Source organism: Oenanthe melanoleuca, chromosome 6 (genome assembly GCF_029582105.1).
Source record: "Oenanthe melanoleuca isolate GR-GAL-2019-014 chromosome 6, OMel1.0, whole genome shotgun sequence".
NCBI classification, from domain to species: Eukaryota; Metazoa; Chordata; class Aves; order Passeriformes; family Muscicapidae; genus Oenanthe; species Oenanthe melanoleuca.
The window spans coordinates 14,671,066-14,689,520 of record NC_079340.1 but is presented as its reverse complement, the minus strand read 5'-3'; the positions used below and the strand labels follow the sequence as shown (position 1 = coordinate 14,689,520).

Genomic DNA, 18,455 nt, shown 5'->3' with positions numbered 1-18,455 from the left:
AAAATAAGATTAAACAGTGAGCTTTATATTTTTAAGTTTATGAATAGTGATAATGTAACATTTGAAATCTATTTGTTTACATTTCAAAATCTAATGGTTTATTCAGTAATTCCAGTTATTATCTCAAGAGCTAGAAGTAAATTGATTAAAAAATTTAACTTGGATAACATCAGAGAGAATACAAAATGTTTTACTGTAAAAGTACCCATGTTTTTCAAGATGAAGACAAAATAATCTAAATGAACTTTATACCGGAAAATTTCCCTTAAACTTGTAACACACTTCCTGACTGACTTAAAATCCTGTTCAAGTTTGAAGCTACATTCCAATACACAAAGCAATGGTAAATATAGCTATGTTCCTTAAATTCTATACCCATAGTGGTGGCTACTTAATTCAATGACAAACTAATTTCTTTAACAAAACTGACAACAGCAAGCTATTATCTTTATAGAGACAAGTCATGTCAATCTTTTGGCATGACTTCTAGGTGTTTTCTTAGCTTTTGTATTCTTAATCACTAAGCAAATACTCAATGTGTGGTTAACCCTGTTCTTTTAGTTGAGATGACAGAGGTTTAAGCACACATAGCTGCTCACACGCAAATTGAAACTTCTTTATTCATAATGTACCATGAGTAGAGAGGACTTGAAATTCACGTTGGCAAACCACACATTTTACTAGTCAAAGGACTAATTCCGATCTTACTTATACTGGATATAGACCAGAACATGCACCACATGACCACCAAACTTCAGGCAATATATAAAGCCTCAGGCCTAAACTTTCCTTGTAGAATAGCACTTCTGTAGCAGCTCTTGCTACTAATATTTGTAGTTATTTAACTCCTCGGGAGTTCTAGCCTTTTGGGATTTACTGATGGACCACCAGAGTCAATGTATGATAGATGGTGTTTCTCTTGAGTTTTAATATTTTATCATCAGCTGTGAAAATGAACATTGTAACCAATAATACTTCCACCCCAGCAACTTCTGCAGAACAATGCAAACCTCACAATCTCTTTCAGGGCACCACCATGAGATAAAACCCCTGTATTTCTCTGAGGGTCAGTGTTCTCATCTAGCTGGAATGGAATGCTATCTTTCCTAAATTTGCTAAGTCAGGCTGGCTGATTAGTCTGAAACATTCAAGTTACTTCAACAATAAATTAAAAGAATCAGCAAGATTTTTATTTGGAACTGAAAACTAAAACACAAAATCACAGCAACCCAAGAACTGCCTGGCTGTCAGTCTGACACTACTTGCTCTTTAGCGTTAGTCCTTGCATCTGACTTCTATTTCAGAGAAGTGCTACATGACTGCAGACTCAAATCACATTAGGAGCTCATAATAGGTGTAGCAATTTTCTTTACTCTCTGATGTAATCCAGGTGCAAACAAGAGAAATATATAAAGCCTTATTATTAACAGCCCTGACTACAAAAATGAGCTAATTACTTGAGATTCTGTACTCATCCTAAACAGGTAAAGTGCCTTCTACCAGGTCACTTTAGCACTTCATTTACCACCTCTTTTTCTTCAGAAGTCTTTTTTCCTTCTATCCTGCCTACACCTCTGCCAAATTTTGATAAGAGATCAAAGCGATGAAATCACAGATATGTAAAAGGAAAAGGAAATAAACAGTGGAAAACACAAAGTAGCTCTCAAAATACAAAACTGGTCATGAGTCTGTACAAGTGTTTCTCTCTTAAGCCTCGTGACTTCTCATAATCAGTATCTACTAGGCAAGTAAGTTCCACTTCCAGTGAGAATCTTGCAGTAGGCATTTAACTTTATCCACTGTTCTTCTCAAAAGACTTTGCCTTTGAGTTATTAAGATGTACTTTTCCTCTGTCCTATCACAATCTTGTCCTGGAGAGAAGACATGGCCTGTAACCAGGCCCTTCTAAACTCTTGAGCCATGCAATAGAGAACAAATGCTGACCCTGAAGCTACCGAAAATCCCTTGGTAGCAGAACCGGTCCTGTTTCATCCCTCCCACTCCCTGAGCATGTGCATTTCCCATCTGTGCTAGCAGCTCCAGCTTTGAGGTCAGATGGAGGGCATGGCAGAAATGCCATGCTACAGATTTTCCAAGGACTCTGCCTTACGGCAGGGCACATAAAAAGGTTCCAAGGATTTATTTCGCCTGAAACTTCACTTCAGCTCTTGTTGTGCCAGTCACCAGCCAGCTCAGTGAATCTAGGCACTGGAAATTCTCTCATGCATTTCTGCTTCCCTAAGTAATTTAATGCTCATAAAGATAATGCAGCTGTGAGGTTACTTGTAACACCAAAACAAACTTATTTGCAGCTGGCTTGGATATCTTTCTACTAAATTACATTTTCAGTTCAGTCTAGTCCAGTGTCAACTATAACTCATTTACCTATCTAGGTAATACAAATATTTAGACCAAACAAATTTGTTAGTTTTAACGCAGAACTGCAAACACATCAGAATTTCTGACCTGTAGCTGTCACCAGTCTGATTGAAACAAGAGTGACACCATGGTCCAAGTCACTTCTCCTGGGGGTCTTCCAAGTATTTAAGAAGCGCAGTATTTCAAGTAAATCCTGAGGATATGACAAATGGTAGAAAAAGGGAGATTTGAATCTTGCTGTATCTCGTGTCAGAGTGAAGACAACAAAAGTTTTTGGTTCTTGGATCTGGAAAACAAGTATGAACCTGCAGGTTTTAGGGAAAAAATGAGGAACAGGGGGCATCTGCACAGCTTAGTCAAAGGTTCAGGGAGAGGATAATAGATCACACTTCCCAGGAAACAAAAAAATAAAAGAGGAAACACAGTTGCTCTAGGGTTTTTTCCAGAAGGAGAGTTTGAGGGAGGCCTAGAGGCTCTTTCTTGGGAGCATGGAGGAGGAAGAAGAAATGCTGTCCAGGCTCTTCCCTGCTCTCCCATGAATCAAACCATAATTTATTTCTTCATTTATTATGTGTAAGCTTGATGTATTAAAATTGAGTAAAGGTTCCAGACTGCTTTGAAAATCTGGATTGTTCCCCCCTCTGTAGAATTCATCCCTTAGGATAAGTTTAGTTGAAAGCCACTCCTCTGAAATGAAGAGATTGCCATGGGGATTCTACCCTGATACTTTCTGTCCTATTTCTTAGAAGGTGTAATTACTTGTGATGTTGATAAATGAAGTCACCAAAAAATGTGAGACAAATTTCCCTCTTGAAATTCAGAAAGGTTTGTTCTTTACCTACGTTCACTTCAGACTTGCAGCTTGAGTTGTTTCTCTTGACTCAGTTCCTGCCATTCAGTGAAGTGAACCCAGTGTGCTTTCTGCAAATGTGAGATCTGTTATGATGTGAGCCTGAAGATCTGAACAGAAAGGAATAGAGAATGTAAGCAGACAGTACCTAAATATAGGTATGGTTATACCGCACACTTGACACAGATAGAAAATGGGGAGGGAAGAAGAAAGCTGAGCCATAGTCACACCAGTTCTTACATGGCAAACAGAGAAAGGTAGTCTCCTTGAGCTCTGAATTGTCAAGTTATGAAAACATTTCTCTAGATGGAATTTCAGGTCAACTCCTTCTCTGACCTGACCTCTAAAGAAGCTGCTCTTCATCAGCTACACAGGCTGTGGAGACCTACCTCACCTTAGTCACGTGTACAACCTGAAGCTAAACCCTATGAATACACCCACAAATGTTATGTACTGGCTTACTGTTATTCACTGCATTGCTAACATCACAGCACAATGTGAAAAAAATTATATTTAACTGGGCCAGGAAAGACTATCTGTGCTGGGTCTGCATTCTTAGACGTCTGTCATTTCAAATCTCCATCCTCATCTCATGAAATGAGCTGCTTTGAATACTTCTTTGGGAGACAGAAATTATAAGAAAAGCACGACCACTTTCTCACGAGAAGAAAGGACCAAGGGAGCGTAAGTAATTTGGAGGAGATGAGTTGAGCAGCCGCTGTAAGCCCCGTGTCCTAACGCATTCCAGCTGGCATGAGAACTGCACCTACTCGCCCCGATGTCCTGCGTTTCAGCTGGAGACAGCTCTCCGAAAACACACCCACTGCTTCAAGTGCGCATTCTGACCCAATACCCCCTCCCAGCGGGCTGTGTTTAACCCACACCTGAAAGAATTTAATCCTGTATTAATTAAAAAACCACTTGTGCCTCTCTTATTATGGATAGCGCCATTTGAATAAAAACCACCACATTTGCTTGTATCTCCAGGCATGCTTCGCAGTCATTCTACGTTTATTACTAATGCATATATACATACATCTTATCATTGTTATCATTCTGTCACGACTCCAGGCATGTGTCTAGTCATTCCTTTCATAGCTCTCACTCATATTTCTCTTCTGTTTTTATAAATGTCCCTAAGGAATTGCTGAGTGCCGCGGGGGAGCCAAGGAGCCCCTTCCAGAGATCTGACCCCGTACAAAGCTGTTCGCTGGCCCTAACCCGAAACTCAGCAGCAGCACGAACGATTTCCTCCTTGAGTCACGGCGGAGCGCTGCTGGCAGCGCGGGGCAGCGAGTGCCGAGGGCGGCGCGGAGCGGGCAGGGCAGCGGCGGCCCCGCCCCGGCTGTGCCTTTATAGCCCCGAGACGGGCAGCGTTCTGCCGAGAACTGCTGCGGGTCCAGCACAGTACCTGCTGCAGAGCCAGCACCGGCTGTGCCTTTATTGCCCCGATCCGGGCTGCGATCTGCAGAGAGCTGCGCGGATCCAGCACAGCACCGGCTGTAGCATCAGCTCCAGAGCCAGCACCGGCTCCGCCGCCCAGGCACCGCCGCCGGTAAGTGCCGTGCCTCCGGAACCCAGTCCGCAGCTACGGGCACCAGTGCCGCGTCTAAATCGATCGATTGTTCTTTACATTTTTAAAAAATTTCTATACAGCTTGAAAGCTGGTGTAATGCAGCAGTAGGGAAGGTCAGTTCTGCTTGCCACAGTATGTCAGAATTTTTAAAGGAATCAGCAGTACTGTTGTTTGTGATGCAGAGGTCAGGCCTGAGAAACTAATTATGGTAACAAAGAATAAATTACTTGTATTACTGTCAAAAATGCTAAAAATAATTGTCTTAATAAGGTTGAAAGGAAGTATATCTGCTAAAATTTCCTGTGAATCTGAGAAGTATGCATAGTCAAGTACCAAGGCATAATTTGCTTTCTTGCATTATGACACCTGCTTACAAGCAAAGGTTGCATCTGCATTAGTGTTTTTGTTTGTATTATGTCTGTTTTCCGAATGAATCAAGTTATCTTTATAGACAATGTTTTTGTTCACACCACTAAATGTGTGAACTTAATGTGAGTTAGGAGTGTTCAGTAATGAGCTATAGAGTATTTGCACTCTATTTCTTCCAAATGAAGTCAAAATAGAAGGTGCAATTCACATATTAGTAGGCATTCAGTCTGCAGAACCAAACTGGAATTAGTCCAGTGCAGAAACCTGAAGCAGGTACAGTGTGGAGCAGGTCTTTAGCGCCTGCTTAGTTCTGTACAGTCTCTTCTACTGCATTGAGGCTTTCTCTTTTTTCTTTTTTATTTTTTGCTAATAACTAAGATTCCCATGGAATCTTGTAAAAATCAAATTTTACAGTTTTCTAAAAGTGAGAATGCTTTAAAAAATACCCCCATGACTTATACTGTTATTTGAAAAAAAGAAAAAAAGACATATAAAACTTAATTGTACCCCCATTGTTATTTCCCACTTATTATTTCTATATATTAAATCAGAGGTTATGCTTTGAGGCTTTTTTGGTACAGGCAGCAATACAAACAGATCTTTTTTTAAGAGTGCAAATGAAGCAGGGAAACAGAAATTGGAAAAATCTATATTCCATTTTTGCATTATGGACTAAAAATTGGAAACTGGCAGATGTATTTAGCTGCTGCCCAACCGTTTGTACCTATTTAACTGCCCATTGCTATCTTCAAGGAAAGCACTGAGCTTGCAGCTTCAGGGTGGGAAAGAGAAAGCTCCTTTTTCCAGTCCTCTGTAGTTATCAGCTGCATCTTGTTGATGCTCAGCATTTAGGTAAGCCTGGCCACCTGCCTCTGACCACTGACAGCTCTTGAAAGTCTGCTGGTGATGTTGCCTCACTTATTTACAGTATTAGAGGTTTACAGCATAGTCTATCTTGATTTCTTATATGCAGCTGGGTCTTGCAGCCAAGCATGCATAGCAATCTTACCAATGGCAAATAATTATCTTGTTATATCCCACTGTAAGTAAATGCTTAATTCTTCATCAGTTGTGTTATAATTTATTCTGAAACCAACTGAAGACAATAGAAGCAAGAAAGCTGACCCTGCAAGCTACAGCATGACACTAAATTACTTTTTTATTTTCAGAATCAAATAATACAGATAGAAGACAAAGGGAGAAGTTGACTAACAACATGAAGTTATTAATCTTCCTCACAGTAACCTTGGGCGCACTTGTCACGGGACTAGAATCTGTAAGTTTATAAAAAATGTTATTTAATGGAGAAAGGCATACCCAGCCTGCAAAGCAGAGGGAATACTTTGAAGGACAGAACAAGAATCCATTGTTGAATAAATTTTCTGGCTTTTATTCTATGGCACAAATGTGAAGCACCAAGGTCACCAAAATGACAGGGGCAATTGATGAATGTTGCATCTTTGCTGCACTGCTTGATGGAGAGGGTGAGGTTTCCTTCCCTGTTTTAGGGACAGTGACCATTAAAAGCTCAGTGGGGCTTTTCTAAGCTTGGTTTTTTGGGTGGTTTTTAGTTGCATGACATAGGATTGGTTTTCCTTCCCCATTCTGCTTTGCTTAATTAGAGCTCCACTTCTCATTCATATCCAGATTCCACAGAGCAGGTTCAGCAGGTAGCTAAATGCAAAAACCTAAACTGTTGAAGGTATGCAGTAGGGAACAGAGTAGGGAAAAGATAAAACCACATAAAAGGAACTGCCTCCTTAAATTTTTTTTTTTTTTCCCCTGTAGATTTATAGCTGGAAGTACTACAACCTGTATAAACGCAGATCAGAATACAAGGGTAAGCATCTGCCTATTCTATTTGTACCTAAAAGGAACTCATTATCCTATGCTTACTCCTTCATATAAGATGCTTAATAATACTGAAACACCAAAACCTTATTTTTAATTACACTTCACCTCTGCATTCAAATGTTTTGTCTATAATTAGTGATGTCTTTTACTTACAGAATGCCCTTGTTTGAATGGAGGAACGTGCATTACCTATTACGTCTTTAGTGGAATTGGTCGTTGCATATGTCCAGATGGATACACTGGGCTTCACTGTGAACTAGGTAGAGTATCTGTCTTCCTTAATGCTAGCTAAATTTATTAGAAAGGTCTAAAAGATAGTCAAAGAATTAATATGAAATGCCAAGTGAAAGTATTACCCAGAAACATGACTGGCAAGCCTTTAGCATTTTATGCTAACAGAATAAATGAGGACAAGCAAGTAAATGTTGGTGCAAAATAATGATCTTTAATTTTTCTTGTCCCTGCCTCCTCACTAAGGTTGTTTACTTCAACCTTACTTTTAGATTGGGGTGGAAAAAATGAGCTAGTTTGTGAATGTTCAGAAGCAGAAGAACTTATCAAATTGTGAAGGTCACTTAAACTGTCAGAGAATTAATATGCATGCTTTAAAGTGTAAGCTACCTGATGCTCAAAATCCATACAGAACAAATTTAATAACAATATCTAGTCAGTCTAGATTTTGCATCTGTTTTTGACTGTAATGCAAGAACTTTTATTTCTCATTGGGAGGATTTGTCCATGTCTGTCACAGAAGTTATAAACATGAATGTGCTTCTAATAAAATATTTATTTTCTCAGACACTGGGAGCACATGCTATACTGAAAATGGAGAGGACTACAGAGGGATGGCAACAGAAGACAAATGTCTGCCGTGGAACTCGCCCTCACTATTCAGGAGGGGTCTTTACAATGCTTACTCAGAGAATGCTTTGCAGCTTGGGCTGGGCAAACACAGCTACTGCAGGTAAGAAAAGCATCACTCTTCCTATGATATGATAACTTCTATTACCACAGATCCAGAGGTGGTTCAGTGAGAAACATGTTTTTTAAAAAAATAACATTACAGGGCTGAATTATTGATGAAAAGTATTTGAAATGTGACTTTCCAAAGCATTTTTCCCCTGGCATATCTTGCAACAAAATATCTCGGTTTTTTTTAAATCCCAGAACACCTGGGATTTTAAGATACTATGACCTTTTAAAACTGTCTTTTCATAAAGACTACTTTTTTCATCTTTTAGAAACCCAAATGGAAGGAGCATGCCCTGGTGTTACACCAGAAGGAGATCTGTCATTCAAGAAACACCTTGCAACATAGAAAAGTGTGGTAAGTAATATTAGTTTCAACACAATTGGTGTTTTGTTTGTTTTAGTTTTATTCCTAATAGCACAAGGTTGGAGTTTATTTGTAAGAACATCTGAACAAAATTTTTCTTTTCACAGGGCCTACATGTGGTCAGAGGAGTATCAGCAAGGCCTTCAAGATTGTTGGTGGAAGGCAGGCAGAGGTTGAGTCTCAGCCTTGGATAGCTGGCATCTTCCAAACCGTAAGGGGCATGGACCACTTCCTGTGTGGTGGCAGCCTCATCGACCCTTGCTGGGTGCTCACAGCAGCGCACTGTTTCCACACTCCGTAAGTTTCCAGCTCCAAGGGCTTCTTATTTGCAACTGTCTTAACTGATTTCTTGGTGCAGTGCTCCCTGAGCAACCCTTTGGAATGCACCACAGTAAGAATGTTCTTTTGATTGAACAAAACAAGAGCAGCAAAAGAAACATTAAGCCTGTGGGACCCCACATCTAACAGAATGAACTGGCATAGCAAGTTGCAATTTAAACAGCCCAGTGTATATTGGTGCCAGGATTTCATTTTTACCTTAGCCAGTCCCCAAACTTAATGATTGTACTGATTATGAGCTGTGTAATACATCTATGGGTGTTTTTCTGTTGAATTTTTGTGGAAAGCTGATCCTTTTGGCATCCTGCAGAGGATTCTTAAGGCCAACGCCTTGCATTAGTAGCAACTAGTTAGGCATGTTTCCAAGTGTCTGAATATCTATCTTAATCCCATCAAATGTAGAATTAGGATGCCTTCCTTCAGAATATTGGATCAACTTTCAAAGCAGGTTAAATTTTACTTTTTCTTATCAGCATTAAAATAAATATGAAAGAACTGGAGCTGGATTTCAGCTGTTGACCTTACTCTCAGAAATCAGCTATCTTCATCAATCTCTACTCTCACTCAGGTCAAGAAGGCCAATAAACAAATCTGTCTACAAGGTCTTCCTTGGAAAGTCTATACTGAATGTTACTGATGATAACGAACAAGTATTCATGGTTGATGAGATCATCTCACACCCTGACTTTACAGATGACACAGGTGGCAATGAGAATGATATTGGTAAGTGTTATCTTAATATAAGCCTTTAAAACACTGGGGTAGGTGAAGGCTACACAATTGTGGCATGCATCTTCTAAAAGAAGCAGAACCAAAGATGGGAAGAAGGCGAACATTAACAGCCTGAAAAAAACCAAGGTCTGTGCTGACAGTTTTTGCATTTGTAGAAGCTTTGGTTGTGGTACATATCCGATGCATTACCTGGCAGGCAGTCTCTGGACCTGTGGAAGACATGGCTTTTCCATATGCACTGGTAGCAGCATTGCATTTCTGCCATTTTGTTATGTCTAAAGATCAGACTGTATATATAGTAAATGATGAAAAAATGCATGCGTAGTAAGTTTCATCATATACCATGGGAATGCCATATAAGCCATTCCATTAGCTGAAGGTTATCCTGAATTAATTCAGACTTTTATGAAAGTCAGGGTTTCACAAGCCTATAACTAAAGTGAGTCAGAGATGGGTTTTTGCAACTTGAACAGAACCAACTTGCCATTCTCGCACTTGACATTTAGAGCTCTACCACCCCTTCCATGTTTCTCCTGCTGCTTCAGGTAAAGAAGATTGAAGAATCTCTTTTGTAAGCCATTCAGGGTAGTGGGTGCCACCCTCTACAGCCAGTCAGAAAGCTGATGTTTTAAAACATCTAAAGATATTGTTGAAGACTCTTTTGCCTGAGCTATTAGTCCCTATCCTTTCAGGAAGAAAGTTAGTTCAAGTCAGAACATTTGTCAGTTTTAGTGTTGGGAAACAAATGTTGTTGTTATTAAGTAATGACTCATTCCAAAAGCAATGAGGGGATCCATGTGTAACCAGAACTAAATATAATTGCAACTATTCCCATTAACTGTATCAAATACAGAACTGTACAAATGTCAGATTTGTAAAGCAAGTTTCCCCCCGCTCAAGTTCTAACCGTATGTTTGCTGTCTTGGTTCATAGCTTTGGTAAGGATAAGGACAACTTCTGGACAGTGTGCAGTAGAATCCAAGTATGTCAGAACAGTCTGCTTGCCAGAGAGGAACCTTTACTTAAAAGAGAATACCCACTGTGAAATAGCTGGCTATGGAAAACAAGATTTTTGTAAGTGAATGACTTCTCTTCCCACAGCTGGTCTTCCACAATGGTGGGAGTGTGATTATTTTTGCACCATGATCTGTGAAGTATTAAAAGAAGATTCCTTTGTATTGTATATATTCCATGTGCATTTCTTGAAGATGACCTTTGCTATCATCTTCTCTAGTTGTTCTATGGCATTTCCTATCTGATGCTTCTCTAGGTTGCCAACCATACAAAGTAAGCCAAGATGTAAACCACAACTTTTATCATTCCTGATGTGATGAGGAGCAGAAAAAGAAATTAAAGCTGTATGGGGGCATTAGCAAAGGATTGCATTGTGCAGAATTTCTACCAAAGATTATTAAAATATTTCTCTCTAAAAACTAAGCTTTATATTTTGTATTTGGAAGACTTGTTTTTCTCTTTGATATTTATGTATAAATAGTAAAAGCAAACCAATAAGATTGGAGTAAGAACCTCAATGGATAATTGGAATGGTTGTGCTAATTTAAGTGCAGAAATTGTGTTATAGGGGTTTCTTGCTTCTTTTCGTCTTGGAGGGTGAAAATAATGAATTTTTTTTTTTTTTGGCAGATGACATCTTCTATGCTCAAAGACTGATGTCAGCCACTGTGAACTTAATATCACAGAGAAAATGCAAGAATGAATACTATGATGATGTTAGGGTTACTGACAATATGGTCTGTGCTGGGGATCCCATGTGGCAGATTGATGCCTGCAAGGTAAAATTGGTTTGGTTTATTTTCTAAATTATTTCAAATGCATGTAAGCTACCATATGAGTCAGTTGGCAGCATCTTGCAATTCTACTAGTCCCAAGAGTCTCTAATGTAACTGGAAATTACTATGTCAAGTTGGAGTGTGGCCAAACATCTGAAAATAAATTTGGAACCCAGGGTTAGGTGTTACCCTCTCCAGGCCTCACCTCACCTTTGGAGTGCAAGAAATGCAGTATCTTAGCTACTGTTTTTCCTCAAGGCCTGATTTTTCAATCTATTCAAGCAATAGCTGTAGATATCCATCAGAGCTATATGGCAACTGTTCTAATCTCAGTTTGCACATTAAACTATAGCTTTGATAGGGTAGATTACAAGGGACACTGAGCTCCTCCAGGTTCCTCAAAATTCGGTTTATTTCCCTGCATCTTACTGGGCAGAGTGGCCATAGGAGCCACTGAAAAGAATAAGCATCCTCAAGTGTAGAAGTACCTTATGCAGAGGGAGATGATTCTGTGATGAAGCATTGGGCATGTTGGCCTTAACCTTGTATCACTAGTCTAATATCTGTACTTATAAACTTAGGATGGGGATGAAGGGTTTTTTCCCAGGTGATTGTTCTCCTGGTATCCTGATAGGGGGAGCTAATGAACTCCTCAGCTTTGGAGACTGCTCAAGTCACAGCAGATGCCAAACCTTCTGTTCCATCTAAGCAAGTTTCTCAAAGATCAAAGCTTTAGCTCATAGGGCCTTACTAGCTTGCTTAACTCTACAAAACCAATAATCACAGGCTCCATCTGCAGAAAATGACCTAATGTGTTCTCTTTGTTGTCAGGGAGATTCCGGTGGCCCCATGGTCTGTGAGCACAATGGCAGGATGATGGTTTATGGGATTGTCAGCTGGGGAGATGGCTGTGCAAAGGAAAACAAGCCTGGTGTTTACACCAGAGTTACTCAATACCTTAACTGGATTGACTCCAACATGAATGGGCTAGCTGCCAAGAGTCGTTTTCTTCCTGAACCAAAGTGACTTTTTTTCTTCAGCTGGACTGAAATGAACAAAATTCAGCCTATACTGACACCAGGACAGTGAAGACCTGAATGTCATGAGAGGCTTTCATTTTGAATGCTTGTGTGGTCAGTCACTCACATCAGTGTTCCTGAGGCATGAGGCAGAGAGATGGTTGATACATTATCTTACTACTCTGAATTACCTGGAAACCACACAGTGGGAAGCTAAAATATTTAACATTTAAATGAGTATTCCCATGCACAATACTATGCATAGCAAGTTAGCTGTATACTTCATATATAAACCAGCATTTTCTCTGGAAATATTGATACAGTTTCAACTTACTTAAGGATATTATACATAACCTGAAGTCTAAAGTCTCCCCTCATTGTACTGAATAATACTAAGTCTCAAGTCCCACAGACCTAACCTGTTAAGACCAGTACTGAGAGAGTGATCAGACTTGGCAACAAAAAGTGGGAGAAAAAAAAGTAGTAGCTGAGTCAGCATTACAAACTCTTAATGTATTTCACTTAAGAACTGTGCTGCAAGAAGGTGAATTGGAAACTTGCTGGACTTCCAGGTCACGTGTTGAAGGTGTCTGGGTCCCCTGGAAAGTCTGGTTATGCAATCTCTCTACATGTAACCAGAGAAGATTTAAGAACTTGGCCTTTGAATGCTGCAGGCATCAAAAGTCACAAATTTATTTCCATTCATTTAACTGATACTGTATGGAAGTGGTTTTTTATTTTTTCTCTCCAAGACTTATTCTGGGTTTATTTTTCAACTTGTTTTTATTTTGTAGATTTGAATTATTTTATAGATTTTAATTATTTGTATGAGGGCTGGAACCTCAAGCTTTATTTAATTATTTTTACTGTGTTTAACTTATTGTTTGTATTATGGATATTAAATATCATTTAAAAAACACCTTCTTATGTGTTTGTTTCTCCTCTCTGGAAAAATAGAAGGATATAACTCAAAAGAGAATTGTCATTATTAAGTTCTAATCTGACTGTAATCTTCCTTAGTAAAACATAAATATTTGTACTTCCTGATTAGTGAAGTATTTGATATGTATAAGCTCAATTCTCTTTTCCCAAAAAGCATGAGGGTGTTTGTGAAAGGTATGCTACAGCTCTAGCTTTGTGTAGTCTGGGTACCTGAACCTTGAACACTGGTGATGGAATGACAGGAATTAGAACCTTGATCAAGTCTGATCCTTGAGACTCAAGACTAGAGTTCAGATGAACAAGGTAACATCTCCATTCTTTGCAGCCCTGTTATTTATTTTACTACTACTTCAGTTCCCTTTTTATAAAATGAGTGAGACAGTACTTCTCTTTTCCCACCATCTGCCTGGCTCTGAGGTGTCAGGAGTGAGAGTTGACAAGCATGTGACTGTACTGTGATTCATGCCCTGACAGCCCAGTGGTGGACAGGGACACAAGCACTACTGAAACATCAAATGATTACTGTACTGCTGGATTGCAAACTGTTAGGCAATACAATTTGTGACTGGGATCTGCAAACAAATTTATTAGCAGAGCTTGCCAATGTCTGTGTGGTAGAGTTATTTGGGACAAGTTTGTGGACTCCTGATTAAATATGTGCAGGGAGTTGGTTACAATTCCCTTGTTTCAGGAGAATTAGTTAGAGATCTCATGTGAGAGAAATGGAGACTGTAACAAGAAAAGCACCTCCTCGCTGCTTCTTTTGACAGCAGCTACCCTGAACTCTTTACCAGTGCTGCCAGAGAATATTTCATGCCCAAAGTAACCAACGGTAATACAGTTTTAGACAGAACTATACTAGGTTTTAAGCATGTCTTTTGACACGCTACTTTCTTACTTCAGTATTACACCTCAATACTTAATATCCAAATAGTTAAATCAGTGAATCTCCAACAGGTGGAGAATATAAATACTTTCATGGCCATTGTGTATGATTTTCATTGCAATGAACAGCACAACTTCTCTAGGCTTTTCCTATGCAGAGATATAATGTAAATTTTTACTTGTTTCCATCATTATGAATATAAGTAAGAATGAAAAAGGAGTGATAAATAAAACTTGAAGTTTGAAGTCTAGGAAACTCTAGGCAAAGTATAAACAAAGATGGGATCTTGATAGCAGGCCATTTAGATGCTGTTTGGGTGAGCAATCTTCTTTGTTCTTTAGTTTATATTGGGTAAGTTACTCCAACAAAAATCTTTAGACAAATGTACACTATACATACACTTCTGCTCTGGCTGCGTTTCAGTGTTCTCAGCTACACTATCAGCTGCCTGGCTAGTTATCAGAGCCTGGAAAAATGAAGATGAGAGCACAGTTTTGCAAACTTCCTCTTCCTGCAACAGACTCCACAAGAAATATTCTCTTTCCATGTTACAGAGAGTGAGCAGGTATTGGTTCAGATTGAAGTGTTGGTGAAGAGGGAAAGAAACAGCCTAGAGAACTGTACATGGAGGCTGGCAAACACCGCTGCAGAATGACAAGAGCGTGACCAGAGACAGAATGGTTTTGAAGATGATAGGTATCTGCTGGATACAAACATAAATGCAAGACAAAATTTTATATTGTAAAGCTACTCTGAGTTAGTATAGTTCATTGATTTCAGGTATTTGCTGGCAATCGAGAGGAGCAGAATAGGAGTCCAAAAAGTATTTAGAAACAGAGGTGGGCATCAGCCCAAGTGAAGAGATCATACTCTCAGAAGCCTTAGAAGCATGACTAATGTGATCTCAAGTTCCTACTTATCTTCAGTACTTCCATACAAGAAACATATCAAATAAAGAGGACAAAGCAGTATCTGATGTGTCCAGGGCACATAGGAAGCTTGTTTAACCTGTCAGCTCTTAGAAGGAAGTGATGCATCCTGAATAAACAGACCGCTTGACCTTATATAGCTGAAGCTTTCTTCATGGAAGTGAAACTGACTCAAAGCACTTAAAAATAACATCAGTTTATTTTAAACTAAGGAATGAGGAAATGTAATACATCATCACTTATTTGTTACACCACTTCCATGTGGAATTGTATGCATGAAAGGATTTTATTTGTGCATACTGAAATCTGAACTAAAAACCCAACACGACTATTTTGTCGCTAAGCCTTTGGTTCACTTCTGACACCTAACCACAGCTCTTGTTTTAGGCCTAATGAGTACAGAATTTATCCATAAAAAGAGAATAAAATCTTTCTGGATCCATCAGTCTTGTAATTTCAAGTTTCAGATATCTCCATCTTAGCTGAAGTTTAAACAGTGACATATTTGAAACACTACATATTCATTGAAGAAAAAATCTGGGTTCAAACTTGGTCTGGAAAACCCTTCCAAATCCATCACATCTAAACAGAAATAGACAGAAATAAAATAGTTTGTTTGGGCTCTTGCAATGCAACTGAAAGGTATTTTGAGAAATCATCTAACCTCCAGTTCCCTGCTTTATTATGAAATCAAGGAACATGTTCAGTGACTGAGATGACTATGTGAAAATACAGATATTGCAGGGAAATTTAGAAATAATATTACACAATTTACCCATCTTTTTTAAAAGTGCCTTTAAGAAATGGGTCCTATGAGAGAAAATAATCTGGATTTCTGAATTAACAATTAAAGGCAAACCTCTTAATGGTAGACTAATAACTATAGTTTTGAGCAAACTTTTCAGTGACTCCTCAGTGATTCTAGAAATGACTAGAATCAAATTGTTTCCATGTCCCACTGGACAAAATAATGTCAATGAATAACATGTGCAACTGGTAAGAGAGTAAAATTATTATCCCCCATTGGATAATGGAAATGTTATTTTTTCTACTGAGTAACTGAAAAGTGGTTTGTATGTAATACTATGACTTGGCATCATACACATGAATTACCTCAGTATGCTTTGAGCTAGAGGCCTCTGGGTGTGTGATAAAATCTCCCAAAGCTCAGTATTATTGTAAGAGGCAATCATGGAGGAAAATTAAAATTACAAGCAACCACGAGACTTTGCCAGTCACAGACATGCATTTTGGGATTTGGTGCTTGTTTGGTGACAGTATAATTCCAGAAAACCAGACAGACACATTTACACATCCACAGGCAGTTTCACATTTATTAGAAATGAACCAAAGTATCTCTGCTAGTCGCAGCTGGGATGTTTCAAGTGCAGTAAATTCATAACATCAACTGTAGTAGTTAAGAATTATTTACCACTAGTTCTTCCCTAAATTTTCATGCCTTGAACTTTAAAACAAAACTTTAGCCTGAGTTAAAACAAAGCATCCCCAAGTGACATAAACCAGAACATCACTACAGCTGTTGAAATTGCAGCTGTTCCATGAAGATCACAGCATGTACTTGGCATTACTACAACATCTTAGCACCCAAGATAAAAAAATCTTCACTAATGTTCCAACTCCTTCATCTTCAAATGCACCTGCAAAGTCTGACACATTGCAAATTTGTGTGGTTGGGTAATATTTTTATTTTTAAACATGCTTATGTGCTTACATGTTATGTCAACAGCAGCCCCAGGCACATGAAGGACTGCCTTAAACAGTTGCCTGTGACCATCTCAGTCAAATTTTGCTCTAGAACTTGCTAGACCATACCTCAGCCAACACTGCAGGACAGCAAGGGGGTTTGAGTAGCTGCCATTCAAAACTGAATAGATTTATCGCAGAAATTATTTTCCTTAGACACCTTGCATTTGAGAGAGGTGTATTTAATTAGACATGACATTTTATGTATCCTCTTAAAGAACAAACAATTGCTAATTTAATTTCAAATTAGACATACACAGATAAATTTTAAATATTTTCCAGAACAACCTAGTTCCATCTAAAATAACTGCAATTAGGTTTATCTTGCATATTAAAACTTTTGGCCTCTAAGAACACTCTGTCATACATGAACTGTGTCCTCTATTTACAATGGGCTTGTTTTAATACACACAGCATCAAGAGATCTTTTGTTGATTACCTGGAGAGACAAATCAGCTGAAACCAGGCTACAGAAATGTTTTCTGATGGTCAACTCGACTCAGCCTTAAAATTACATTAAAGGGATTTTAAAATATTCAGAGGGAAAATTATATCAGCCACTAGCTTTACTCTTAAAAATTTGGAAGTTTTTATTTTCACAGTCCTATTCTAGACATAAAATACATATATGTCCTCCTCAAGCATGAAAACAATCATTTGGTCAGGAAAAATACTGACTGTTCAGAGGCGATAGAGCTATCAAACATATAAGATAGTAAGTGGTGGAAGAAGATAAAGAAGCAGTGGATTTCAGCCTCCCAAGGATGCTACTTTATGAGTGCTTTGAATGGCAAAGCTTAAAATCAAAGCTTGTCACTTGACTGTAATCTACATCAGCAGTCTTTTATATCAACAAAATAAAAAGAAGCATTATTAATACATTGAAAATGCCAGGAGGAAGCAATGTTTATAGAACTCTCTGGAACCAGATATAGAAAAGGAAAATATGCCAGACTGCAGGGCCAGACTATACATATCTGAGCTGGCACTTACACTGATAAACTTTATGTCAGTATAAATAAAGAGACAAGTATAAAAAAATATAATAATTTTCACTATATTAGTTAAAGTAAGTTAATTTTCTTTTCCTGATGGGACAATTTTACAGCTACAAAGACTATGGTAACAAGGTTCAAATTTCACAAATAACACAGATTTTCTGCTATGCTTTTTCCTACTAAACATTCATGTCAAAGGCTGAAGTTTTTATATATATGTAATGTATTTTACTGACTTAATCCCAAAGAACCCTACAAATCTCCAGTATCTGAGCCTCTGAATTCAACCTGAAAGAGAAAATAGCTGTATCTGCTGGTATATTCTAGTTTCTATAGGGACTATCAAGATTAGATGCTATTCAATAATTAGACTTTCTTTGTCTGGTATCTGTTAAACTTGCCTGGACAGTACAACTAACATTACAGTCTCCAGGCTCTTCCAATGGCAAAGAGCATTTCTGTAGGAGCTTTCTCTCACAGAAGGTTACCAGTAACCCAACCATTTTGTTGGTATTCACTGCACGAGCCAGTAGCTAATTTTTAATAACAAACCCGCTGCCAAACAGAATATTTAGTCTTGTATTTTTAGTAAAATAATCTTGGTATGGAAACAAAGATGCATCAGGACAGGGTTTATACATTAAGTTTTACAGAAAAGAAATGTAGAAGTCTTTAGTTCAAAGATATAGGTA

The 18,455-nt window shown here is 38.5% G+C and overlaps 1 protein-coding gene across 1 annotated transcript; it reads left to right on the top strand.

Moving 5' to 3' along the window:
* Positions 1-4,612: 4,612 nt before the first annotated feature.
* Positions 4,613-13,163, top strand: PLAU (plasminogen activator, urokinase). The gene is made up of 11 exons (XM_056494352.1): positions 4,613-4,784; positions 6,344-6,450; positions 6,963-7,014; positions 7,184-7,288; positions 7,827-7,992; positions 8,270-8,355; positions 8,472-8,661; positions 9,272-9,426; positions 10,369-10,509; positions 11,080-11,228; positions 12,057-13,163. Exons 2-11 carry the CDS (start codon positions 6,391-6,393, stop codon positions 12,249-12,251), a joined length of 1,299 nt encoding a protein of 432 aa, XP_056350327.1. The 5' UTR covers positions 4,613-4,784; positions 6,344-6,390; the 3' UTR covers positions 12,252-13,163.
* The last annotated feature ends 5,292 nt before the right edge of the window (positions 13,164-18,455 follow it).

Coding starts and splice junctions, on each gene's coding strand:
- PLAU (XM_056494352.1), top strand. CDS start 6,391: ATGAAGTTATTAATCTTCCTCACAGTAACCTTGGGCGCACTTGTCACG. Junction 8,356..8,471: donor TTGCAACATAGAAAAGTGTG/GTAAGTAATATT, acceptor TTCTTTTCACAG/GGCCTACATGTGGTCAGAGG. Junction 9,427..10,368: donor TGGCAATGAGAATGATATTG/GTAAGTGTTATC, acceptor CTTGGTTCATAG/CTTTGGTAAGGATAAGGACA.